Genomic DNA, 22,368 nt, shown 5'->3' with positions numbered 1-22,368 from the left:
TTCAGTCTGACATGCCACTGATTCATGTCTGAGAATGGTAGAAGCATAAGTGCGTTTTGGCATACTTAAGTTGATCTGTTTTTTCGCTTCTTGGTAAGAGACTTTATTTTCAATTTTATATTTTTGTATTTTTTTCCCTATCTTCCATAGTTCACAGCCTTTGGAGTAAGCTGGATTTGCCACTAAAATTAGGACACTGTGGTGTTGGAGCTTTGCATTCTGTTTGTGTGTGATTTTTGCAGCTGCAGTTTGGACATATAGCGTCTCCACGGAATGCTGTCTGAGAATGGCCGAACTTTTGACATTTATAGCATCTGAGCGGATTTGGGATATATGGCCTAATGCGGCAATTCAAGTAACCTGCTTTGACAGAACCCGGTAGATTTGGAGTACTGAAAGTCAAGATTATGTTTCGTGTGGGAGTTAAGTTGCCGTCTTTTCTGATCATGATACGTTTTGCATGAGACACATTTTGATCTTTTAGCTCCTGGACAACTTCTTCCTCAGAAACGTTTAATAGATCCCATTCAGAGATCACTCCCTTGGAAGAATTCAGTGTGTTGTGTGGGGGGGTAACCTGAATCAGTATTCCACTTAAAGAAGTAAGTTGTAATAATAACTCAGAATGTCTTGAGTAAGATGTCTCCTACTAGTAGATCTCCTGATTGGAGACGTTTAACCATTTTTGGTGAACCTGCAGCATTTTCTAGGCATCTCTGGATGATGAAAGGTGAGAGCTTGCTCACAGGTTGGGATGACAAAGAGTGTATTATGAGGAAAGCTGGAGATTCCTGCTTCCTAGTGTCTTTTTTAAGTCTCTTTGAAAGAGAGAAGTCATGGTCGGTGTCATTGTCATGTTCAGAGCACTTCGGCTCTAAACATGGAAATTCACTTGTTTCCATCTTTGCACCTTTTAGCCCTGAGGGTTGGTTTTCCCCCCAGGTTACCGGTCCCACCACGTGGAGGCAGGAGTGGTGCCACCAGTGACAAAGCGGTTGTTTAAGTTAGTGGATTTGGTTAGTGATATATATATAAAGAATAAGAAAAGAAAGGTGGATTGCCTTTCTGGGTTCTTACTTTTGACTTTTAAAGTGCAGAACCACTTCAAGTAAATAAAATAACAGCCGCACTGGAAAATAAAGAAACTATATGACTTTGGAGATCACTCTATAATCGCAGGAAGAAAATCGCTTGTCACTATAGATTGGCACTCGGGGCCAAATCAACCAGAAATCATAAAATTCAAGTAATAACGAGAATATGTATAAACAGATATTTTGCAAGTCGTAAATAAGCGACAAAAACCGGCGTTATAAGTAGTCAATGGGAGATTAGTGTACCTATTATCTTGAAACTCCCCCGCTGTCTTCACGCCTACCACTCAAAAGAGACCAAATGTTTATTTTGATTTAGCACGTCGTGTCGATTGTTCTGTTCCGCTGCACTGCAAAGGACAAATTTTTTGTTTCGTTATTTATGTCAGGGATGTCGGATTTTTTTTTTTTATAGTAACTTTTTATTTATTTTATTATTTTTTGTTTAGAAATCGCAAAAATGTTGAGCAAATGCAAGAGTTGTGCTTTCAATTAAACAAAAACTTGAAATTATTCAAAAGTTTTAAAATGGTGGATCGGTTAAATCTCTAAAGAACCATTATAATGTTGATGACCAAACCATATGCAACATTGTAAAAAATAAAGGAAAGCTATTAGATTTAAAATGGACATCATAAAAAATAAAGGGAAGCATTGTATTGGACATGCAGGTAGTGTGTGGTAAGTTTTTTTTTTCCTGGTTAACTGTGGGTAACTGAATTAGTGGATACCAAATCAGTGGATACGGGGGCACAACTGTACTCAGAAGGGTGCACCAGACGAGAAGACATTTTCAAAGATCCAGAACATCTTGGCCACAGAATGAGGTAGATGCACTGAGAGAACCAGTATACCTCCCTCATAAGAGAAAAGGGAAAAAAAATCCTGGCAGCACTTCGTGGGACATCTGGAAACACTGACTCTTGGAGAGTCGTGTGCAGAATCGTCACCAAAAAGCTGCCAAGAGGAGATGTAATAGAAACAGCAGTCAAACCTGTGTTGGGCAGAGTCTGTAAATAATATTCTAGATACTATTATTCAGACTGAGGCAGGGAATTACTACCCTATTCAGATTGACATTATAAAAGAAAACAGAATAGGAAAATGACAACATAGAGCATCTCTACAGATTCAAATCAGCAAAAAACTAGCTGAGATTGCACCAGATAAATTAACAGTTCTATATAATCATTGCATGACAGAAGAAATATTACCAAAAATCTGGAAAAAAGCAGTACTTAGATTAATTCTCAAGGACCCAGAGAAACCTCCCACAGACCCAGTCATATAGACCAATAGCTCTCCTCCCTGTACTAGGGAAAATATATGAAATATAAATATATAATAGAATCTCTGTATTCTACAAAGAAGCAGCTTATCACACAAATAATCAGTATGGTTTTAAGCATGGCAACTCTATGGCGGATGCCATGCACCACGTATTGACAATGGTAAAAAATAGAGGACAAATATGTCTTGGCAATTTCAATAGACTTTGCTGGGGTATTTGACTCACTCTGGTGGCATAGTGTCCTTAGGAGACTCTGCCACACAAATGTCCCACAAACAAACACTATAATAACGATAAACAGCCACCTTAAAGGTGGAAGTGTCTCAGTTTTTTTTTTTTTTTTTTATGTAAACCCCAAACACAAGAGGTATTAGAACCTATAGTACTTAGTACCGTGCTTGGGTTGGAGGTTGAGAAGACGAAAGAAGATATATATAGACTGTAATTTTCAGGAAATACGTATGAAGGAAGGTTGTTCCAGAAAACAGCAGTTGAATGAATAAACGAGGAAGATGAAAATTTGGTTCTGTGAGTTAAGTTGGACAGTAAATGAATGTTGGCTGGTGCCGGTACGTGTTCGGACTGTTTTGAAAAAGAGAGTGGGAATTATAGAAGACAATTCAGAAGAACAGTGCCCATGGAAGTATCTGTAGAAGAGGCATGCAGCAGAAACAGTATGTCTATGAGAGAGCGAGTGGAGAGACTGTTAGAGAGGAATCATTAATTAACCTAACTGCCCTCTTCTGAATGGAATCAAGAAGCCTGAGAGAGGTTTTGGGGGCACCACCCCAGATGTGGGAACAATATTCCATGGCAGGGCGGATTTGCGATTTATACAGAGTGAGCAGCTGTTTGGAAGAAAAGTAACGCAGAGAGCGAAAGAGAAAACCAAGTTTTTTAGATGCAGAGGAAGCAATATTTGTAATGTGCTTGTGCCAAGAGAGATTAGAAGTCAGGGTAATCTCCAAAAGAGATATTTCATTTTGCCTAAAAATCGGAGTGTCACTAAAGATAAGCATAGGAGCAGAAGAATCCTTTTTGCGAGATATAAGACAAGACTGAGTTTTAGAAGGGTTGAAATCAACTAAGTTGTCTTTGCCCCACTGAAGAATTACCTGAAGATCGGCATTTAAGGAATTGGTAGAAGATTTGAGAAATTGATGCTGATTGAGCAGGACAAGGTTTCTTAAAATGGGAAGTGGAATGCAATGTGCTATCATCAGCAAAACTATGGATAGGATTTCCAGTCATGGAAGAAGGTCATTAATATACAAGAGGAAAAGAGTTGGGGAAAGAACTGAACCTTGGGGAACACCGGCATTAGTGGAGAAGTTAGAAGACAGAGAGCCATCTACCATCACCTTCAGTGAGCGATCAGAGAGAAAACTGGATAACCAATTACTAAAAACAGTTGGCAAACCATAAGATGGAAGCTTGTTTAGAAGACCTTTATGCCAAATACGATCGAAAGCCTTTGAGATGTCAAGAGCAACTACTTGTGCTTCCCCAAACCTTTCCATTGAATTAGTCCATAAATGGGGTAACATAAGCCAGAATATCACCAGTGGATCGACACTGACGGAATCCATACTGGCGATCGTTGATCAGACAGAAGGTTTCTAGGTAGTTTAAGAGTTGGCGGTTAATTGATTTCTCCATTACTTTAGAAAGAGTAGAAGTAATTGCAATGGACCGATAATTGGATGGGAGGGATTTGTCACCCTTTTTAGGAACTGGCTGGATATGAGCAAATTTCCAAGCAGAAGGAAAAACATCTTTGGAATAAGAAAGTAAAAAAAGCGGCAAAGAATAGGAGTAAGTTCAGGAGCACAAGTTTTGAGAACAAGTGGAGAAATACCATCATGACCTGGAGCTTTCTTAGCATCAAGATTCTTCAAAATCCTTCTGACATACTTTTGACGGAAGACCACAGGAGGCATTGAATGGAGCATGTTGGGAATGGTGGGAGGTGTTTTACCAAGATCATTAATACATGAGTTGGAAGAAAAATGGGATGCTAGCAGGTCAGCTTTATCCTTGGCTGAAGTGACAACAGAACCATCTGGTTTGGACAGAGGTGGGAGCAGAGATGGGCAAAAGTTGCGGCCAATAGCTTTGGCAAGAGACCAGAATGCTCGGCTACCATTAGGGCAAGAAGCAAGTTTTCTACTCTTAGCCTGTTCAAACTCTAGTTTGGACTGATTAATAACTGCTTTACAATTGTAGCGAGCTTTGGTGTAGGCAAAAAATGAAACTGGAGAATTAGAAACAAGCCAATTACGATATGCAACATTCTTCTCTTGAACAGCCTTAGCACATTTATTGGAAAACCAAGGTTTAGATAAAGGACGAGATTTTGAAGTGGAGTGTGGGATAAAGGATTCCATTCCTGCAAGAACAATTTCACTGACACGATCTGAGCAAACGTTGACATCAGAAGTTTTGAAACAGTAATCCGACCAAGGAAAAGTCTCGCTGGTCATCCCATTTTGCATTCTTGTAATGCCAAACAACACGAGGTTGGGAATACCCATGAGATAAAGGTTCCACTGGAGAAGAGACAATCACCAAGTTGTGATCTGAAGTGCCTAAAGGACCTCTCACTTCAATCGTGTACTTAGAAGGGTTGTTTGTGAGAAAAAGATCAAGCGTATTGGCTGTATGATTAGGATTGTCCGGTATTCTTGTAGGTAAATTAACACTCTGTGCAAGGTCATTAGTAATTGCAAAAGCCTCAGCATCTCGACCAGCTGGGTCGGTGTGACTAGAAAACGGAAGCCAGCTGGAGTTGTGAACATTAAAATCACCAAGGAAAATTACCTCACTGTTAGGAAAGTTGGACTGGAGAAAGTCAAGTTGAAAAGAGAGGAAGTCAAAGAGCTCCAAGTGATTAGTGGAATTGGGAGAATGGTAGAGACAACAGATGAATTTGACACAATGAGATAGAGAGATTTTAAGCCAGAGAAGATCAAAGAGAGGAGATTCCAAATTGCCAAGTCTCTGACAGTTGTTGTTGTTGTTGTTGTTATTTGGTTTTTAGGAGCATTAGCAACTAAGGCCATATTGCTCCGGGATATGCGGTGGTCATTCCCTGACCTTTCCGCATCCTCCGTATTTGGTGGTGACGGGCTTGAACCCCGGTCTAATCAAGAAGCGTGTGCTGCGCACTGCTGCTCCTTCCCACCTGGCTACAGAGGCGCCTGGTCTCTGACAGGGAATATCAGAACGGACATATGCACAAGTACAACCTTTGAGGCGAAAGGAATCATACAGCGAATAATTTGGGCATCTGAGATGAGCAGTAGCTGAATCAACCGATAACCGAGATTCTGTCAGAAAAAGTACATGGGGTTTGGCAGACTGCAAGTGGAAATGGACATCGTTCAGATTAGAATTGAGACCACGTATATTTGTGAAATGAATTAGGAAGTGCTTGGGAGGTTTAGATCTTTTCGCAGATAAGCTTGCTCTATTAGTTTGACAATTCATGGTGTATTCAATAGTAAGAAAAAGTGGGTTTGACATACTGTATGAGGTAATGAAATTTTTGGATATGGCGTACACACCTGGGTGGTCACCCACCATGTTCACACCTGGGTGGTCACCCACCGAAATTGGGTAAGAATATACCCAGATCCTTGACATGACGTGGCCTTGACAATGCTCCCCGCATAAACACTATTCGGACTCCCTCCAGTCACTATCTGGCAGAGTAGAGGTAGCAAGATTATACACTAGCTGATCTGGATGCCTCCTAGAGAGTTACCAATAGGTTCGGTCCGGTGTACTAACTAGCGGCCGGCCTGCAAACACCGTTTTAGAGCTGTACAATCAAAATGTAAGGAATAATGGATCTTGCCACGATGTTCATCATAACCTCAAAAGTCATCAATCATACTGCATGATGGAAGAGATGGGGAAGGGTTGACCGGAACTTAGCTCTAGAGACTAAACATGGGTTCCACCACTTCAAGCCTCCAATAAGCAAAGTGGTGGTATTGCACCAGTTGATGAGAGTCATCTATGACCTAGTACTGCCTGGTAACATAAAGGGGCGGCATTCCTCCATGTGGTGTGGACACCACACCTCGACCCCTGCTCATGTTGGTTCACACCTGGGTGGTCACCCACCATGTACTTTGTGCATGGAGGTTATACCCAGGATTACTAACAGTCCTACCATTGTGAATGTGCGAGCAGAGGATCTGGATGTCACAGACCGTCATGACTTCGCCGAAATTGGGTTCACTTGACTTGAGTGTTACCCGAATATCAGTTCCATCAGCGTTTTAGACTCCCAGGTAGCAAGTACAGCTTGTCTTTCATATCTGAGAGAATGTCTGTGACAACCTCAAGGACACATGAGTTAGCACAAGGTTCTAGGAATTGATACACCGTGTGCATAAAGGCTGCGCACAGGGATCAATCCTTGACTCTTTTTTAATGGACAACTGTTCTGAATGAATTTCTGGCCTTGGATCTGGGCCCAGTCTAAAGCCTAACCTTTGCAGAATGATTTGATTCTCCTTGTAAAAGTAAACGAGAGTGGTTTCCTTTTACAAGGAGAAAACAAGATCAAATGCTGCCCTCATGCAGCTGCAGGAGTGGCCACTAGTGTACATGCTGAGAATATCACCCAATAAAACTAAATCCATATTTCTAAAAGAAATATTTGCACATAAGAAGACCTCCACAAATCAAAATTAAATTAACACAACTACTATCAAATGGTAACAGAACTGAAATATATTTAGGAGTTGTTTTTGATTCCAAATTAACTTACAACCCCCACTTGGCATATTTGGGGAGAAATAAGTGAGAAATTATGCAGGCATAATTTCCAGGGTCAGTAGAGCAGTTTGGAAGCTCAAAAGAAGGACCCTAATAATCATATGCCATGCAGTGTTCCAACCTGTTATAACCTATGGAGCCAGTGCATGGTTTACCTGCTCAACCATAGTCAGAAACAGGAATAAACTAGAAATAATAGAGGACAATAGTTCTATCACCAGAGCATGCTGCACTGTGAGCACACCAGCACTACAGTTGCTGATTGGCTCTCTCCTCTCTCACTTTACTTGGAAATAGCCAAAAGAGGCTTGTATTGTAGACTTAAAAAAAGGGGCATACCCACAGAATTTCTGGGGATAGCCCTTGACACAGCCAATAATATCAAAGCAGAAAGAAAAAGAATGGCCACAAAGCTCCATGTGCAATGGCAATCAAATTGGGAGCAGGAAACCAGTGGTGTATTGTTATCGAAAGGTTTCTGCCACAGGTGGCAAGGGTGTCCAAAGCCACCAAAGTGGTACGCCCCTCGACTCTCTACGACCTTTATGCTGACAGGTCACGGCTCCCTAAAGACAAAGTTAACTTTCTTCTTAAAGTTGACTGATGACCCAAACTGTACTGGTGACAAGAGTGAAGACTGGGCGCACGTTCTCTATGAATGTATAATTTATGATATTCCGAGAACATCCTTCTATAATAGGGGGGGAAAAAACCCAGATATAAAGCTTTTATTAACTTTGCCAAAAAGATATTCGAAATGAGAAGAAATATCCAAAGGCAGGCACTTCAGTCTCCCCCACAGCTAAACCAATAACTAAAAATTGCCCATGTCTCCCACCAAGCCCAGTTGATGACATAAATCTGACAGGGTAGCTCTATATTCAGCACCCTGAAAGAAAAACTGAACTATACCCAGATTTACCGTGGCTCCCCCCCACACCCAAGGATTACTATGCCATGTGTAATTCTGGAGAGGGGGGGGGGGAATCCTACACTAAGTAATTATGGGGGGGGGAATGTACAGGCCCCCAGAGAAGCAACTTAGGTGAATAATATTAGTAAGCTTGTTGCAAGGGGATGCAATGTAGAATAAAAGAAGAATGAATTAAAGTGTGAAAGAACTGAGTGAATGTGACAGAGTGAAACTGAAATGGTGGTGAAAGGCAAAGAATGAGAAGTTATGGTAAAAGAGAGTGGCCCATGATGAAAGCAAAAGAGAGAGAATGAGAGTTTTGGTAAATGGGAGTGAATGAAGGTATGAATGTAATGGAAAGAATGCAAATACAATGTTATATATTATAAACTTAGAATATAGTCAGTCTTCGTATAACACGTGTTTACACTACACGAATTCGATCACACACGATTTATAAATAGGGAAACGATATCTCATATAACACGAACCGAATTCGCTTATGCACAATTCGCCTTTGTGTTTACAAGAAATGGCAGTCGAACGCAGAATCACCCCAACCGAACGCAACACGATAGGAATGAAGAAGATTCTGAAAATGTATTTGTTTTTTATATCAGTGAAGGAGAAACACATTTCACCATAATAACGTAAAAACCAACACAATTCCAGCTATCGGTATAATCGCAAATGCAATTAGATCGAGTTTACTACCAGTTTATAACAGATTCCACTAACAGAAACGCAACTGGGAATTATTTTTATTGTTTTATGGTAGTACCCCCAGAAATGTGCTTTAGTAAAATGTGAGGTGTTAATAGTGTATCTCGGCCTTTACGGTGTTGTTTATTCAGTTGCTACACGCGTGCAACTTTGTTTATGCGTATCAACCGTGCCTCCTCGTTTTGTAATTGTGCTTTATTCCCTAAAAATAAGTAAAATACTTAAAAGGTGTGAAAAGGAGGCGTCCTGGTGAAGATACTGCAGATTCAGAGAGAAAAAGAAAAGCAATATCGATAAACAGAGGCGGACTGGGTCAAAATTTCTTACCCGGGAAAATTTATAGTGGCCTCATACTATGGTTTATGGCCAAAATCACATCGGCCTCTGGCCGGGGCTTCCCCGGTAAGGCTTATGGCCAGTCCACCTCTGTCGATTGAGAAAAAATATGAAATTGTGAAACGCTTTGAGCGAAATGAAACCCCATGTGATATTGCACGTGCTACAGACCTAAATGAGGCAACGCCGAGAATTACAAAGAATGCAGAGAAAATAAAAACAACTTTCATAGCAGAAACAACTCAAAGTGTAATTAAAATCCATTAGATTAAAAGACACAAAGAATTGGAAGAAATGGAACGGCTGTCATCTGTTTGGATAGAAAATCAAACAAAAAACAAGTTTGCTTACGATCGAAGTAAAAGTATTAGCAATATTTTATTACGTAATAGTCGTAATAAAATGCGTAAGTATTTTATTACAATTATTTATTGTGTTTGGGAATGTTTTGGTTACAAATGTGTGTTCAATCTTGGGTGGTCGGCACCTAACCCCATTTTTCCCATAGGGCCTGTTGTTTATATTGCACGATTTTGCATTGCACGAGGGTTTCTAGGAACGCAACTATCGTGCTATACGAGGACTGACTGTATATACTAACATTTGAAACTTAGCTTACTAATAACACCAAAATACCCACTTCTACCTCCCTGGCATGCAAGATAATGCAGCCAGGACAGCACCTCAGCTGAATAGTAAATTAACAATAAGTTGAAGGACCTAGGGTGGCAGTGCCGAGGAAAGAAACTCAGTAAATGAATCAAATGCTTGAAAGGATGAAAGGAAGAATGGGTGTGAGCAAGAAAGAACCCAACTTTTAATTTTAGTAAGTTATGTTAATACTAACCCTTCTATTTTAGCTGTTTTCATAAATTAAAATTATTTATACTTAAGGTAGTTTTAAGTTAGAATTTTATACTAAATCTGACTACACACCAGGTGCCTCCGCAGCCAGGTGGGAAGAAGCAGCAGTGTGTAGTACACGCTTCTTGATTAGACCGGGGTTCGAGCCCGTCACCACCAAATACGGAGGATGCGGAAAGGTCAGGGAATGACCACCGCATATCCCCGAGCAATATGGCCTTAGTTGCTAATGCTCCAAATAACAAAACAACATCACTACACACCACTGGAACCCCCCCTGTGAAAAAGAGGATGGACATGGGGGGGGGACACACAAACCTTAATAGAAAATGTAAGAAAAAACTACAAAAAGCAGAATGGAAGCAGTGTGAATATTGATTATGAGTGAATGAAATTGTGAAAAAATAGTCAATGCTTGCTTTGTATATTACCTTGAAGCAAATGACTATTTTAACAAAATCCAGTGTGGCTTCTGAAGAAACCATTCTACTTTAGATCACCTGATCCAATTGATCCAGACTTGGAGGTATGGTATTTCAAAGGACCTCTATTTACCTGGTCTTCAAGGTTTCCTTCCTATTTTTATTCAGAACTTTTTTTTTATCAAAATGATTCCTCGAGGTCTGTGTTAGATCCAAGTTCTCCAAGGCTGCATGCTTAGAGTTACTTTCTGCAGTCAAACTGAACTCTATTACAGTACAGCTTCCACCATCAGTTAAATGAAAGTCATAAAGTACTCTTTATGTGGATGATTTTAGTATTTTTGTTGCTCTTGCAATAAGAGATTCATTGAATGACAACTGCAACAACCTATCAACCATTTTGCTTCCTGTGTTTGGGTTCGTCCAATGGTGTGCTGGAGCCGATTGTTAAACCGACGATGGCTATAAACTGTAGAGCAGCACGTACTTCAATCCACAATGGATAGTGATATTGGCACTTACTTCAATCCACAATGGCTAGTGGCATTTGGCACGTACTTCAATCCACAATGGCTAGTGGCAAATCCAGCCAGGGTGCACTTATTTCGGCACCCTCTGTGCTTCCTTTCTGATGCTCCCTTCCGTTCATGGCAGCCTGTGTAAGGATTATCTCCATTAGCAATTTTAATGGAATATTATTTCCAACAAACATCTGCCTAATTTTGCCTGGGCTGTTTCTTCTTAAGGTAATGACATTCCCATGCTTAACACCTATCAAAGATTTCATGTTTCTAGAATTGTCGTGATATTGTCACATATCAGATTTAATGATGATAAATTTATTGGGAAAAGAGTTAGCAGATTAGGATGCAACTGCATTTATCAAATCATGGTTGAATTGCAACCATAGACTGGCTATGAACAGAAGAGCTCGGCAGAAGTCAATGAAAACATTTTGTGAGAATCAATTGCCTATATGGAAATTACAATAAAAAAAGTGAATATTTTATTATTGTTGTTGTTGTTATTTGGTTTTTAGGAGCATTAGCAACTAAGACCATATTGCTCCGGGATATGCGGTGGTCATTCCCTGAATGACCTTTCCGCATCCTCCGTATTTGGTGGTGACCGGCTCGAACTCCGGTCTAATCAAGAAGCATGTGCTACGCACTTGCTGCTCCTTCCCACCTGGCTACGGAGGCGCCTGAAATTTTTGTATTCCAAATTGTAAATCAGTAAAACTTATAAATATACACACATATATTCTTGGTCTTGTTTATTTTATTTTTATTTTTTGCGAGCCAGTTGTTAAAAATTTATCAGCACACCACTGGGTTCGGTCTCAAAAGATTCTGTTTGTGGCAAAAATGCCACAAACAGAATCTTCACCCTGACCTCAGACTTGGACAAAAGTCCAAGCCATAGTGTCAGCCATAGTACAGTCAGGTATTGCAGTAATACAAGTGTCAGATACAGTTTAGAGATAACGATAAAACTAACAGAGTTCACTTGTCTAAATACTTTTAGGATAGATTATTTCCAAAGGAGTAACTCAAAAATTTCAAATACTTACCCTTTCCTTTTCACTTGCTTCTCTATCAACTGTTGAGCCCTATAAACAAACATCCTATTAAAAAGCAAAATCCATCTGTGTAATCACAAGCTCGCAAAATTCATGAGGAACAATTAAACAAGTGATTTGCATTACTCATAAAACTAATAACAAAATGCAAAAATCATTCCACTAAGCCCTTATCTATATACTTAATCCACTATATTGAAATTTGGGTAAGAGAAACTAGTTACATTTAGGTTGTCATTAATGCTCTTCCACAGATAACAAAGTTTGATAATTAAAGGCAACTCTGGACCTATGACAGAATATCATTAAACAGCAAAATAATATATCGTGATATATGGTTTTGTTACAGTTTTTTATTTCTCTATACAGAAACTGGAAAACCTACACAAAATGTCAGGAAACAGAAGAGAAGATTGAACAAAAATTTCCTTGAAAATATTAATATATCTCATAATAGATCTAAAATCTGAACGTCAATCCAACAGGAAGTTATGAGTCAGCTTGGCTATAGCCTTATAAACCAGGATGATTATTCTGCAAATGGCTGCCCCTATAACACAGGTTTAGAGCAGGAATGATTTCAGACGTTTTGGTTGTTGTTGTTTGGTTTTTAGGAGCATTAGCAACTAAGGCCATATTGCTCCGGGAATATGCGGTGGTCATTCCCTTGACCTTTCCGCATCCTCCGTTTTTGGTGGTGACGGGCTCGAACCCCGGTCTAATCAAGAAGCGTGTGCTACGCACTGCTGCTCCTTCCCACCTGGCTACGGAGGCGCCTCAGATGTTTTGGAATCAAGTGTAAGTTGTACACCTGTTCAGAACTTGGCAAACAGGAAATGCTATGCTTAACATAGCACAGGACAGATTTTTATGTTAGTGATATCTACTTTCATTTTTATTACAAGTCCACTTATTTGCATTTAATTTAAATATACAGTCAGTGACGTTGCCAGGATTTTTTTTTTTTGTCAGCAGGTAGATTCACAAAAAAAGGCACCACAATACTAGATTTTGGTGTTGGGGGGTACAATGTACCTGCTGATCCTACCTTAGCTACACCCCTATACACAGTACAACGCTAGATCTCAGAATTGATGCCATAAGATTTTTTAGCTTGGCGAATGTGAACCGCTATCAAGGTTTCTGCATGGTGATGATGCATAACTAACAGAGATGATACAAATAAAATGGATCAAGTTTTTACTGTCAGTAAAATTATTAATTTTTTAAAATTAATTCCCCCCCCTCTCTCTAGATCAAGTAATGATGTGCAGTATTATTATTAAATTACAGTTGCTCAGGGCGAAACGGATACAAAAATATAGATTGTGACAAGTTCAATAATAGGAAATACACAAATATTAGATTAGATACATACAAATAAAAGCTTTCGGTTGTTTAGTCAACCTTCTTCAGTTAAACTTACAGTTAGAGTGGAGCATGAGGGAGTGTACTGCCAATCTTGTACATGAAGTGCATGATTAATTGTTGGATGTTGAAGCCTGTGGCTGTGATGTATGTGGACGTGGCCAGCATTTGTCAATGGACAGGATTGCTGTTTCGGTGATAGGGTGGACTTGACAACCACTGTTCCTGTTCACTGAGGTATTGCAGCATTTGATGTTTAATGACTCCAATCAGGCGCGCCGCCAATAATGGCGAGACTTATCCACAATCATGACATCGCGGTGTGGGTCAATGTCGTGGTGGGTGGCCCAAAAGTGTTCGGCAATAGCTGAATGCTCCACATCCGCTAAGCGGATTGCTCTTTTGTGTTTGGAAAGGCGTTTTTCGAGCCGTCTCCCAGTTTCCCCGATGTAGCAGCTAGTGCAGTCACGGCAAGAGATGCGGTAGACCAATCCGCTTTGTAGTAGGGTGGGGACAGGTGTTTTTACCTTAGAGATGAGGGATTGTAATTTTCTGCCTGGGAGTTGTACGCATTTTATCCCATGTGATTTTATGATTCTACAAACCTGTTGTGATAGGTTAGGGTAGTATGGGATAAAGGCGCTCGTGGCTGAGTCATCACCTTGGATGTTTGTGTTGGCCGCTACGTGGTCGCATGTGTGCAGGTCACACCTGTCAAGGGTATTGATGGGATAGCCACACCTTGTAAGATCCGCCTTGACTTTAGCGATTTCGGTGCGCCTCTCATTTACAGAGCTAGAGTGTGTCCAGGCACGAGTTAGCAAGGCTCGTGCAGTGGCAAGAAGATGGCTACGTACGTGTGCTGACCAGAAGTTGGTAAATTGGCCAGCACACATAGGTTTATGATGGACAGTTGTCTTTAAGCACGTGCCCTCGGGCCGGACAAGGGTGTCTAAGTATGATATGGTGTTGTCCGACTCTAGCTCGATCGTGAGAGGCGCACTGAAATCACTATTTTTTTTTTTTTTTTTTTGTTTACACACAAGCTGAGTTGGCTTTGCATTAGCAACATCCCCTTTTGTAGAAATAGACTGATCTGTAATGAAGGCTGAAAGTCAGGAACATCCGATATAAGATTGTAGCTTGCACGTGTGGTGATCATGTTTTTCAGTGTCTGTGAGGAAGAATGGGTCAACATAGAGATTTTTTGGACTTTGAACATGAAATGATTGTGGGGGAAAAACAACATGCAGTTGCCAGTATCTCAACAACAGCCAATATGGTTAAGTGCAACCATTCTGCAGTGTCATGAGTCCACTGTGACTGGCTCAACAGCGATTGACCAACAACCAGCCAAATGTCATATGTGGAACGGCCAAAAATGATTGACACCTGCAGTGAGTATATCTCATCTCATGTGATATACTCACTGCAGTATATCACATGAGATGCAATGATCCAGTGCAGTGATCTCAGTGCAGTGACTCAGCTAACTACCCAAAGCAACACAGAAACAGAAAGACCACTATCTACATGGACCATGCACCAGACATTAGCTCAAATAGGCTATGACAACTTTACATCAGAGGTACCCATGCTCACTGTAGAACACAAGGAACTGCACCTGGCAGGGGCATGTCAGCACCAACATGTGGAAATCTCTCGCCTGTGGTCTGATGAATCCAGTTTCCCACTCTATCATGCTGATGGTTGTATCTGCATTTGGAGAAATGCAAAATGACAAAATGGACCATTCATGGCACCTGGATGCAGTGGTGTCATTGTTTCTGTGGCATGCCTGCATCCTCTGATTAATCAATGGCTCAATTAAAATTGAGCCATTGATTAATGGTGATCAGAGGATGATGCTCCTAAAACTGTACACTTAAGTTATGGTGATCAGAGTTGATGCTCCTAAAACTCTACACCAACCAGTTGTTGTAGAGTTTTAGGAGCATCAACAACTAAGGCCATATTTATCTATGTATACTGTCTGTAAATTGCGTGCATTCTGAGGTTGATTTTTCATTTTTCTGGACGAAAAACCATGCTACCCTCGCTTGAGGCTGACTAACTCGGCCACATTGTGAAAAATGTCAATAAAAATTTCTCACGTCATCTACGGGGCTCAAACTTAGGTCTTTTCCACCCGGTGGTGGGGGAAGGACAATGATTTTACCAACTGTGCTACCCATGAGGGTTGCCAATCAAATACACTCTTCGTGGACTAATGTTATTAGTGGAGTCCCACAGGGTTTGCTGTTGGGTCCACTGTTGTTTTGTATATTTATCAATGATATTGATGAAGGTATATCAGGCTTAGTGTCGAAGTTTGCAGATGATACAAAGGTTGGCAGGGTTGTTAATGACAGTAATGGCAGTGTGCTAATGCAACAGGATCTAGATAATTTGGGCAGTTGGGCTAAGAAGTGGCAACTGAAGTTTAACCTTGACTAATGCAAAGTACTGCACATGGGTAGAAGTAACCTGAGAGAAAAGTACTGTGTGGTACTACACTTAAGGTGATAGAAAATGAAAAAGACCTGGGAGTAATTGTGTAGTCAGATATGAAGTTTTCTGAGCAATGCAGATAGGCTGCCAGGACAGGTCATGGGGTTTTGTCAATGATATATAGGAATTTTGCTAGCAGGGAAAAGGAGGTGATTGTCCCTCTGTATAAGGCAATGGTCAGGCCACACCTTGAGTACTGCGTACAGGTCTGGAGGCCTCATTTTAGGAAGGATGTAGATTTGCTTGAGCGTGTACAAAGAAGGGCAACAAGATTGGTGAGGGGAATGAAGGGATCCTCTTACAAGAGAGGCTTAAGTTCTGCAAATTGCAGTGGCTGGAGACTAGGCACCTGCGAAGTGATCTGATTGAGGTGTATAAGGCCTTGAATGGGTTGAGCACGCTGAATTCTGATGAGATCCTTCCACTTGTTCAGATTGATGTAAGGGAACTTTAGTGGCCAATGGAGCACACAATGCTTAGACATGATTCTCAGACCATTCTTGCACAATGTTCAGATTACAAACCTAAGGGAGCATAAATTCAAATTTAGAAAAGATAGATGTAGAATAGATGTGTGGAAATTTGCCTTTAGCCAGCGAGTGGTTAATTGCTGGAACAAACTTCCATCTGTCGTTGTGGAAGTTGATTGGTTAAATAAATTTAAGGAGGAATTGGACAGGCATTTGGAGGGAATGGTGTGATTTTTTTTTTTTTTTTTTTTTTTTTTGGCTGATGCTGCATAAGCTCGTACACTTGCTTTCTTGCATCACATGCCACCAGTACTACTACTACACCCCTTCATGATGACAGTGGATCCAGACAAGTATTAGTAGCTATCAGCAAGGCAACAAGTCATGCCACAAGGCCCAGCATAATGGCATTTTACACATGTTGCACATTGTGCAACATGAGTAGCACTGCCATAAAACAACCCAAAGACACTGCAGAGTCCATATCAAGATGTGTGCAGGTTGTGTTATGGACAATAAGTGGCCCCATGATGTGTTAGGTAGGTGTTGCTAATGCAAAGCTAACTGTGTGCATGCAGACTCATAAGGCAAAACATTAATCACCTAGCTAATAGCATGTTGGGTTGCCTTATACCACGATAACCACTTTAACTCAGCATGGCACTGACTGCACCAAGACTGCAGAAAGTGTTTACAGGTATCCTGAACCAGCTGGACAGAAGGACATCCTGGAGTTCATCAAAGAGGCAAGGCACTGGCATGGAATGACAAATGCATTCTACTGCATACTACAAATGTTTGACAGAATTGATGTAAAGGAACTTTAGCGGCCAATGGAGCACACAATGCTTAGACATGATTCTCAGACCATTCTTGCACAATGTGGGCCTTGTGATGTGTATCATTGTCTTGTCGGAGTACAGTACCATCTGGGTACACAGCCACCATGTAGGGGAAACTGTCTGAAACAATCCCAAGGTAGGGTCTCAGTGATAGTGTTATCTGACAAGCAGCACCAGTGGCTTCCCACAACTCCACATTTTGATCTCTTGTGAAGCAAAACAGTACTGTGTCAAAGCCAGATAGTATATGTTAGTGTATGCTTAGTGTGGGTTATGTTGTTTATCTGGCCACTTAGCTTAAAGTCTGTGGAGCACCGCAGACCACTAGTTACTGTTACTAGAACAAGGAGCCGGGTCATGGCAGTGGGAAGAGAACTCTGGCTGACCGACCCCAGGGTAGGGTCTCAAAGCGTAAAGTGTGTTTAGGGTCAAACGGCACCAGGGGTTTAACTGATCTCTGCATATTTTACATTGTTGTGTGATACAGTTCACTGTAAAAGCCAGAGATTTAAAAGTATATGGATCTTGAGGTGTGTGGTGTTGTGTATTGTTGTTAATCCGGCCATTTAGCCACCAGATGCCTACTGAGGCCCAACGTTGTCTGCACTACAACCCGTGGAGGCAGACCAGGTACCCAGCAGTTTTAGTTTACTCTGACAAGTCCAGAGTGCCACCTAGTTTCCTGAGATTTCAGTGGTTAGGACCTAAAAAAAAAAAAAAAAAAAAAAAAAAAATTATTTTGTGGCAGAATTTTGTGGGCGAATTTAATTTGGATCATATTAAATTTTGATCTGTGGGGTATACGCTGGCATGCAGATAGAGAGGGAGAGGAGACTAGGGGTAGAAAGACAGAAGAAATGAGGCGAAGAGAGGAGACGAGGGACCGCCTCCTCGCCTGCAGAGCTTTCTGCATACTCGTTCGGCTGGTTGGTGGTTGTTATTTGGTTTTAGGAGCATTAGCAACTAAGGCCATATTGCTCCAGGTATATGCAGTGGTCACTCCCTGACCTTTCTGCATCCTCCGTATTTGGTGGCTCATCGGCTGGTTGGAAAGTTGTTCTTGGGACTATGACCCGTCGGGGGCTCCATCATGGGGCGGGTGTTCATCCTTTGATGAGGTGGTGCCATCTATATGATACTTGTGTCTAATCACTGAGGAGCAGATTGTTCCAGGTTGTATACGCCGAGGACATCGCAGTCAGTTCAGCTGAGTAGAAATGAGTGACTGCATCCCATCTGGGGGGGGGGGATTCCACATATCAGGTGTGCACCTTTCATGGGTCAGTCTGTTTTTTTTTGCTCTCCTGAGACAATTAATTGTTGGTTTGTATTGTGTTTGCTGTCAATGGCACTTGGTGGCAGTGAATTCTCGAGGCCGGTGAGAGAGGGGTTGCGACTTCCAGACATAATCCAATTCGGTCAAAGTTCGTACCAGTAGGTTATTCATGGTTGTTGCTGTTGTGGTGGTGGATGCGGGAGAGTCAGTCTTCTCGTGAGGAGGTGTGTGCATATTGAGTGAAGGCACTATAGCTATCTCACTATAGTGATAACTGTTTACCTTTTTATTTACATAATTGTTATTTTATATTGTACTTAATACGTAGTCTTATAGTTATAGTTACGCTGGTTATATTTATTTTAATTTAGATAAAGAGTTTTTGTGGATTACTACTTAATATATGTAAACCAGCACCCTGGGTCCCCAGTGCTGGCGCATCGGCTACCCCGGATGCGGTAACATTGTTATAACAGCTTGTTCTGTGGCCAGTGGTCCACTTCACACCAGTACCCTGGGTCCCCAGTGCTGGCGCATCGGCTACCCCGGATGCGGTAACATTGTTGTAAGAGCTTGTTCCGAATTTCATGCGGTTTCTTGCCTAGTTTCCCCGGTTTCCCGGTTCTGGTCATTTCGGCAGGATGACCACCCTCCTCCTTTCGCAGCCCAAGAACTACTTAGGTGCAAGATATCAATCGCGGCATTATCCGAATTAAGACTCACCGGGTCTGGAACGATGATCATCCAACCACCAGCACGTAATGAAGCGGTTATGCTATTCTACTCTGGTGGTGAGAAACGAGAAGCAGGAGTGGGCTTTATGGTCGATGCTCAGGCCACCAGTAGTGTGATCGCTTTCCAACCAATATCGGACCGCCTGGCAGTCCTTACTGTCAAGGGCACCATCAAGACCCATATTATCTCCGCCTATGCGCCAACTGAGACTAGCCTGGACCCGACCAAGAATGACTTCTACAACCAGCTCCAACATACGCTGGATTCAATTCCGCAGACAGAAGTGATCATCCTCGCAGGGGACTTTAATGCCCATATTGGCGTGGACAGATCTGGTTGGGAAACAACAATGGGCAAGTTTGGCCATGGGAAGATCAATGACAACGGCTTACGTTTGTTGTCCTTTGCCGCATCTAACAACCTGATCATTGGAAACAGCCATTTCCAGCACCCTCAAAAACATCAACTTACATGGCGAAATCCATCTGGCAAGGACTCAGCAATCCTGGACTACATTTTGATCAATGCCAGATTTCGCTCATCACTCATGGACATTCGTGCCATGAGGGGACCTGATTGCGGATCTGATCACTACCTCATCCGGGCTAAGGTGCCGCTCAAATTACGGCATGCAAAAAGATCATCTCGGTCAGCCAAGCTGGACTGGAGGCAGCTAATGAATGCTGCCAACAAACAGGCATATCAGATCGCCCTATCCAACCGCTTCGAGATGCTGGCTGTGCCCGAGGATATAAATGAAGAAGAAAAGCAGATCTCTGATGCCATCCTGGAATGTGCCAAGCCCCTATGTCCACCTGCCCGACGTCGAACACAACCATGGATATCAGACGAGTGCCTCGACCTCGTGGACAAACGGAAACAGGCAAAGTTGGTCGACTTTGAATGGTACCGGCAGCTAAACCGAGAAGTCCGACAAAGAATGACAGCAGAAAGAGAAGCATACTGGAACCAAGTGGCAGACGATCTTGAAGTGGCGGCATCCAAAAACGAGTACCGCACCCTCAGATGTCTGAGTGGAAAGACCAAATTGACTAGTGACAACATCAAGAATGCTGATGGGACCTTCGTGCGATCACCATCCGAACGCCTGCAACGGTGGAGTGAATTCTTCAAAGCTTTGTATAATCACGACCCACCTCAGGGACCGCCAGCAACAGCACTCTCGATCGACCCCCCTGAGGTCTCCATGGTCGATGTTGAGCCTACAGTAGAAGAAGTGAAAGCAGCCATACAATCCCTGAAGAATGGCAGGGCACCAGGAGTGGACCAAGTCACCACAGAAGCGATCAAAGCCGGGGGAGATGTACTGCTTCGCCGACTACACTCACTCCTCAAAACCATCTGGTGCACTGAACAAATTCCGTTAACATGGAGGAAAGCCATTATCGTACCGATCCACAAGAAAGGTGATAACCGGGACTGCAAGAACTACCATGGCATCAGCCTCCTTTCCATCATCGGAAAGGTCTTTATGAAGATCATCCAGTCAAGACTGCAAAAACATCGCGAGCAAACCAGTCGAGAAGAACAGGCAGGATTTAGACCCGGGCGAGGATGCTGTGATCAAATCTTTGCCATTCGTCAGCTGATGGAGGAGAGGATCCGGTGTGGACAGCGAACCGTCATTGTTTTCATTGACTTTAAGTCTGCTTTCGACTGTGTTAACCGGCCTGCCTTATGGAAACTACTAGAGGTTGAACATGTACCTCGAAAAGTCATCACACTCCTCCAAACTGCATACAACGGTTTAACCAGCCAGGTGCGCATCCAGAACGATTTATCTGAGGAATTTACCATCCAAACTGGAGTCCGCCAAGGGGATGTAGCCTCCCCGTTGCTTTTCAACATCGTGGTCGACGCCATTATGAGGCAAGCATTCAGAAACAGACAGGGCATACAATATGACAAGGATCACTATGTGACTGACCTGATGTTTGCTGATGATAGTGCTATCCTTGCCGGTAACGACGCTGAAGCCACGGACATCCTCTACGACATTGCCCGCACTGCCCGGCCATACGGTTTGAAGATCAATGCTGGTAAGACAAAGGCCCTGACAACAGATGGGTCGCAAGCCACCATCTATCTCGAAGGCGTCCAGATCGAGCAAGTGCAGGACTTTAAATACCTTGGGTCGCTGGTCCAGGAGAAGAAAGTTGCATCCACCATGGAAATCCACAGCAGAATTGGACAGGCGGCCACTGCGTTCGCCTCGCTCAAATGGTGTCTGTGGAAGAGGACCAACATTTCCACAAAGACTAAAATCCGACTCTTCCGGACTTTGATCCTGCCCATTCTTCTTTACGGATCGGAAACATGGATTTGTCTCAAGTTAGATTTGAACAAACTTGAGGTATTCCAAATGCGATGCCTGCGGCAGATCTTGGGCATCTCTCTTCGCGACCGCATCACTAATGATACCATCCGCGCCAGATGCCAACAGCAACCAACCATTGCCGACCAAATCCAGAAGCGAAGGCTCAGATGGTTTGGCCACGTATGTAGAATGGGCACGAACAGAATACCATCCACACTCCTTTGGAGACAACGACCCACCCAATGGAGCATCCAACGGACCGCGCCTAGGAAAACGTGGGCCAAGCAAGTGGAAGATGACTTGAAGAGCCGACGTCTCGACCTTAACCAGGCCAGGACTGAAGCCATGGATCGTAAGGTATGGAAGAACATCACAGAGCAAGTCCGAAACCCTGCGGCACCTACAGCAGCATACTGGTTGCGTGGCCAACCGCCTCCCCTAGCTGCCAGCTAAGGACCAAAGAAGAAGAAGAAGAAGAATATATGTAAAACCGTTATTTCGTTCGAATCTTGCAGCCATTGTTTTTGTATATAGTGGAAGGGAATTCAAATTTTTAATTGAGGTAACTAGTTAGCTCTAACGTATAATTATACAGCGTAATATGATTCACTGTTTCTATTACATAGCGTAGTGCCGATCGGGCTAGCCGGGTGGTAAAGTACCTGCCTAGCAACCCAAAGGTTGCGGGTTCGAATCCCGCCTCGGGCTTGGATCAAAGTACTGCAAAAGAAACCTTGGGAGGTGCATTATGGCCACAGAAGCCGATGCGCCAACAACTACAAAAAAAAAAAAAAAAAAGAAAAAAGAAAAAA

General features: G+C 42.3%; 1 protein-coding gene across 3 annotated transcripts in view; it reads right to left on the bottom strand.

The window, feature by feature from the left end:
* LOC150091173 (phosphatidylinositol 5-phosphate 4-kinase type-2 alpha-like) overlaps positions 1–22,368 on the bottom strand; it is a 327,817-nt gene that overhangs the window by 96,880 nt on the left and 208,569 nt on the right. For all 3 annotated transcript variants that reach the window (XM_090374555.1, XM_090374545.1, XM_090374551.1), the window contains one exon: positions 12,008–12,046. In XM_090374555.1, the coding sequence (XP_090230681.1) occupies positions 12,008–12,046 (39 nt within the window). The remainder of the gene's footprint in view (positions 1–12,007; positions 12,047–22,368) is intronic.

The sequence above is a fragment of the Mastigoproctus giganteus genome, chromosome 1, assembly GCF_048544385.1.
Source record: "Mastigoproctus giganteus isolate SK-2022 chromosome 1, ASM4854438v1, whole genome shotgun sequence".
NCBI classification, from domain to species: domain Eukaryota; kingdom Metazoa; phylum Arthropoda; class Arachnida; order Uropygi; family Thelyphonidae; genus Mastigoproctus; species Mastigoproctus giganteus.
The sequence above is the reverse complement of the archived record's forward strand: the minus strand, read 5'-3'. Positions and strand labels throughout refer to the sequence as shown.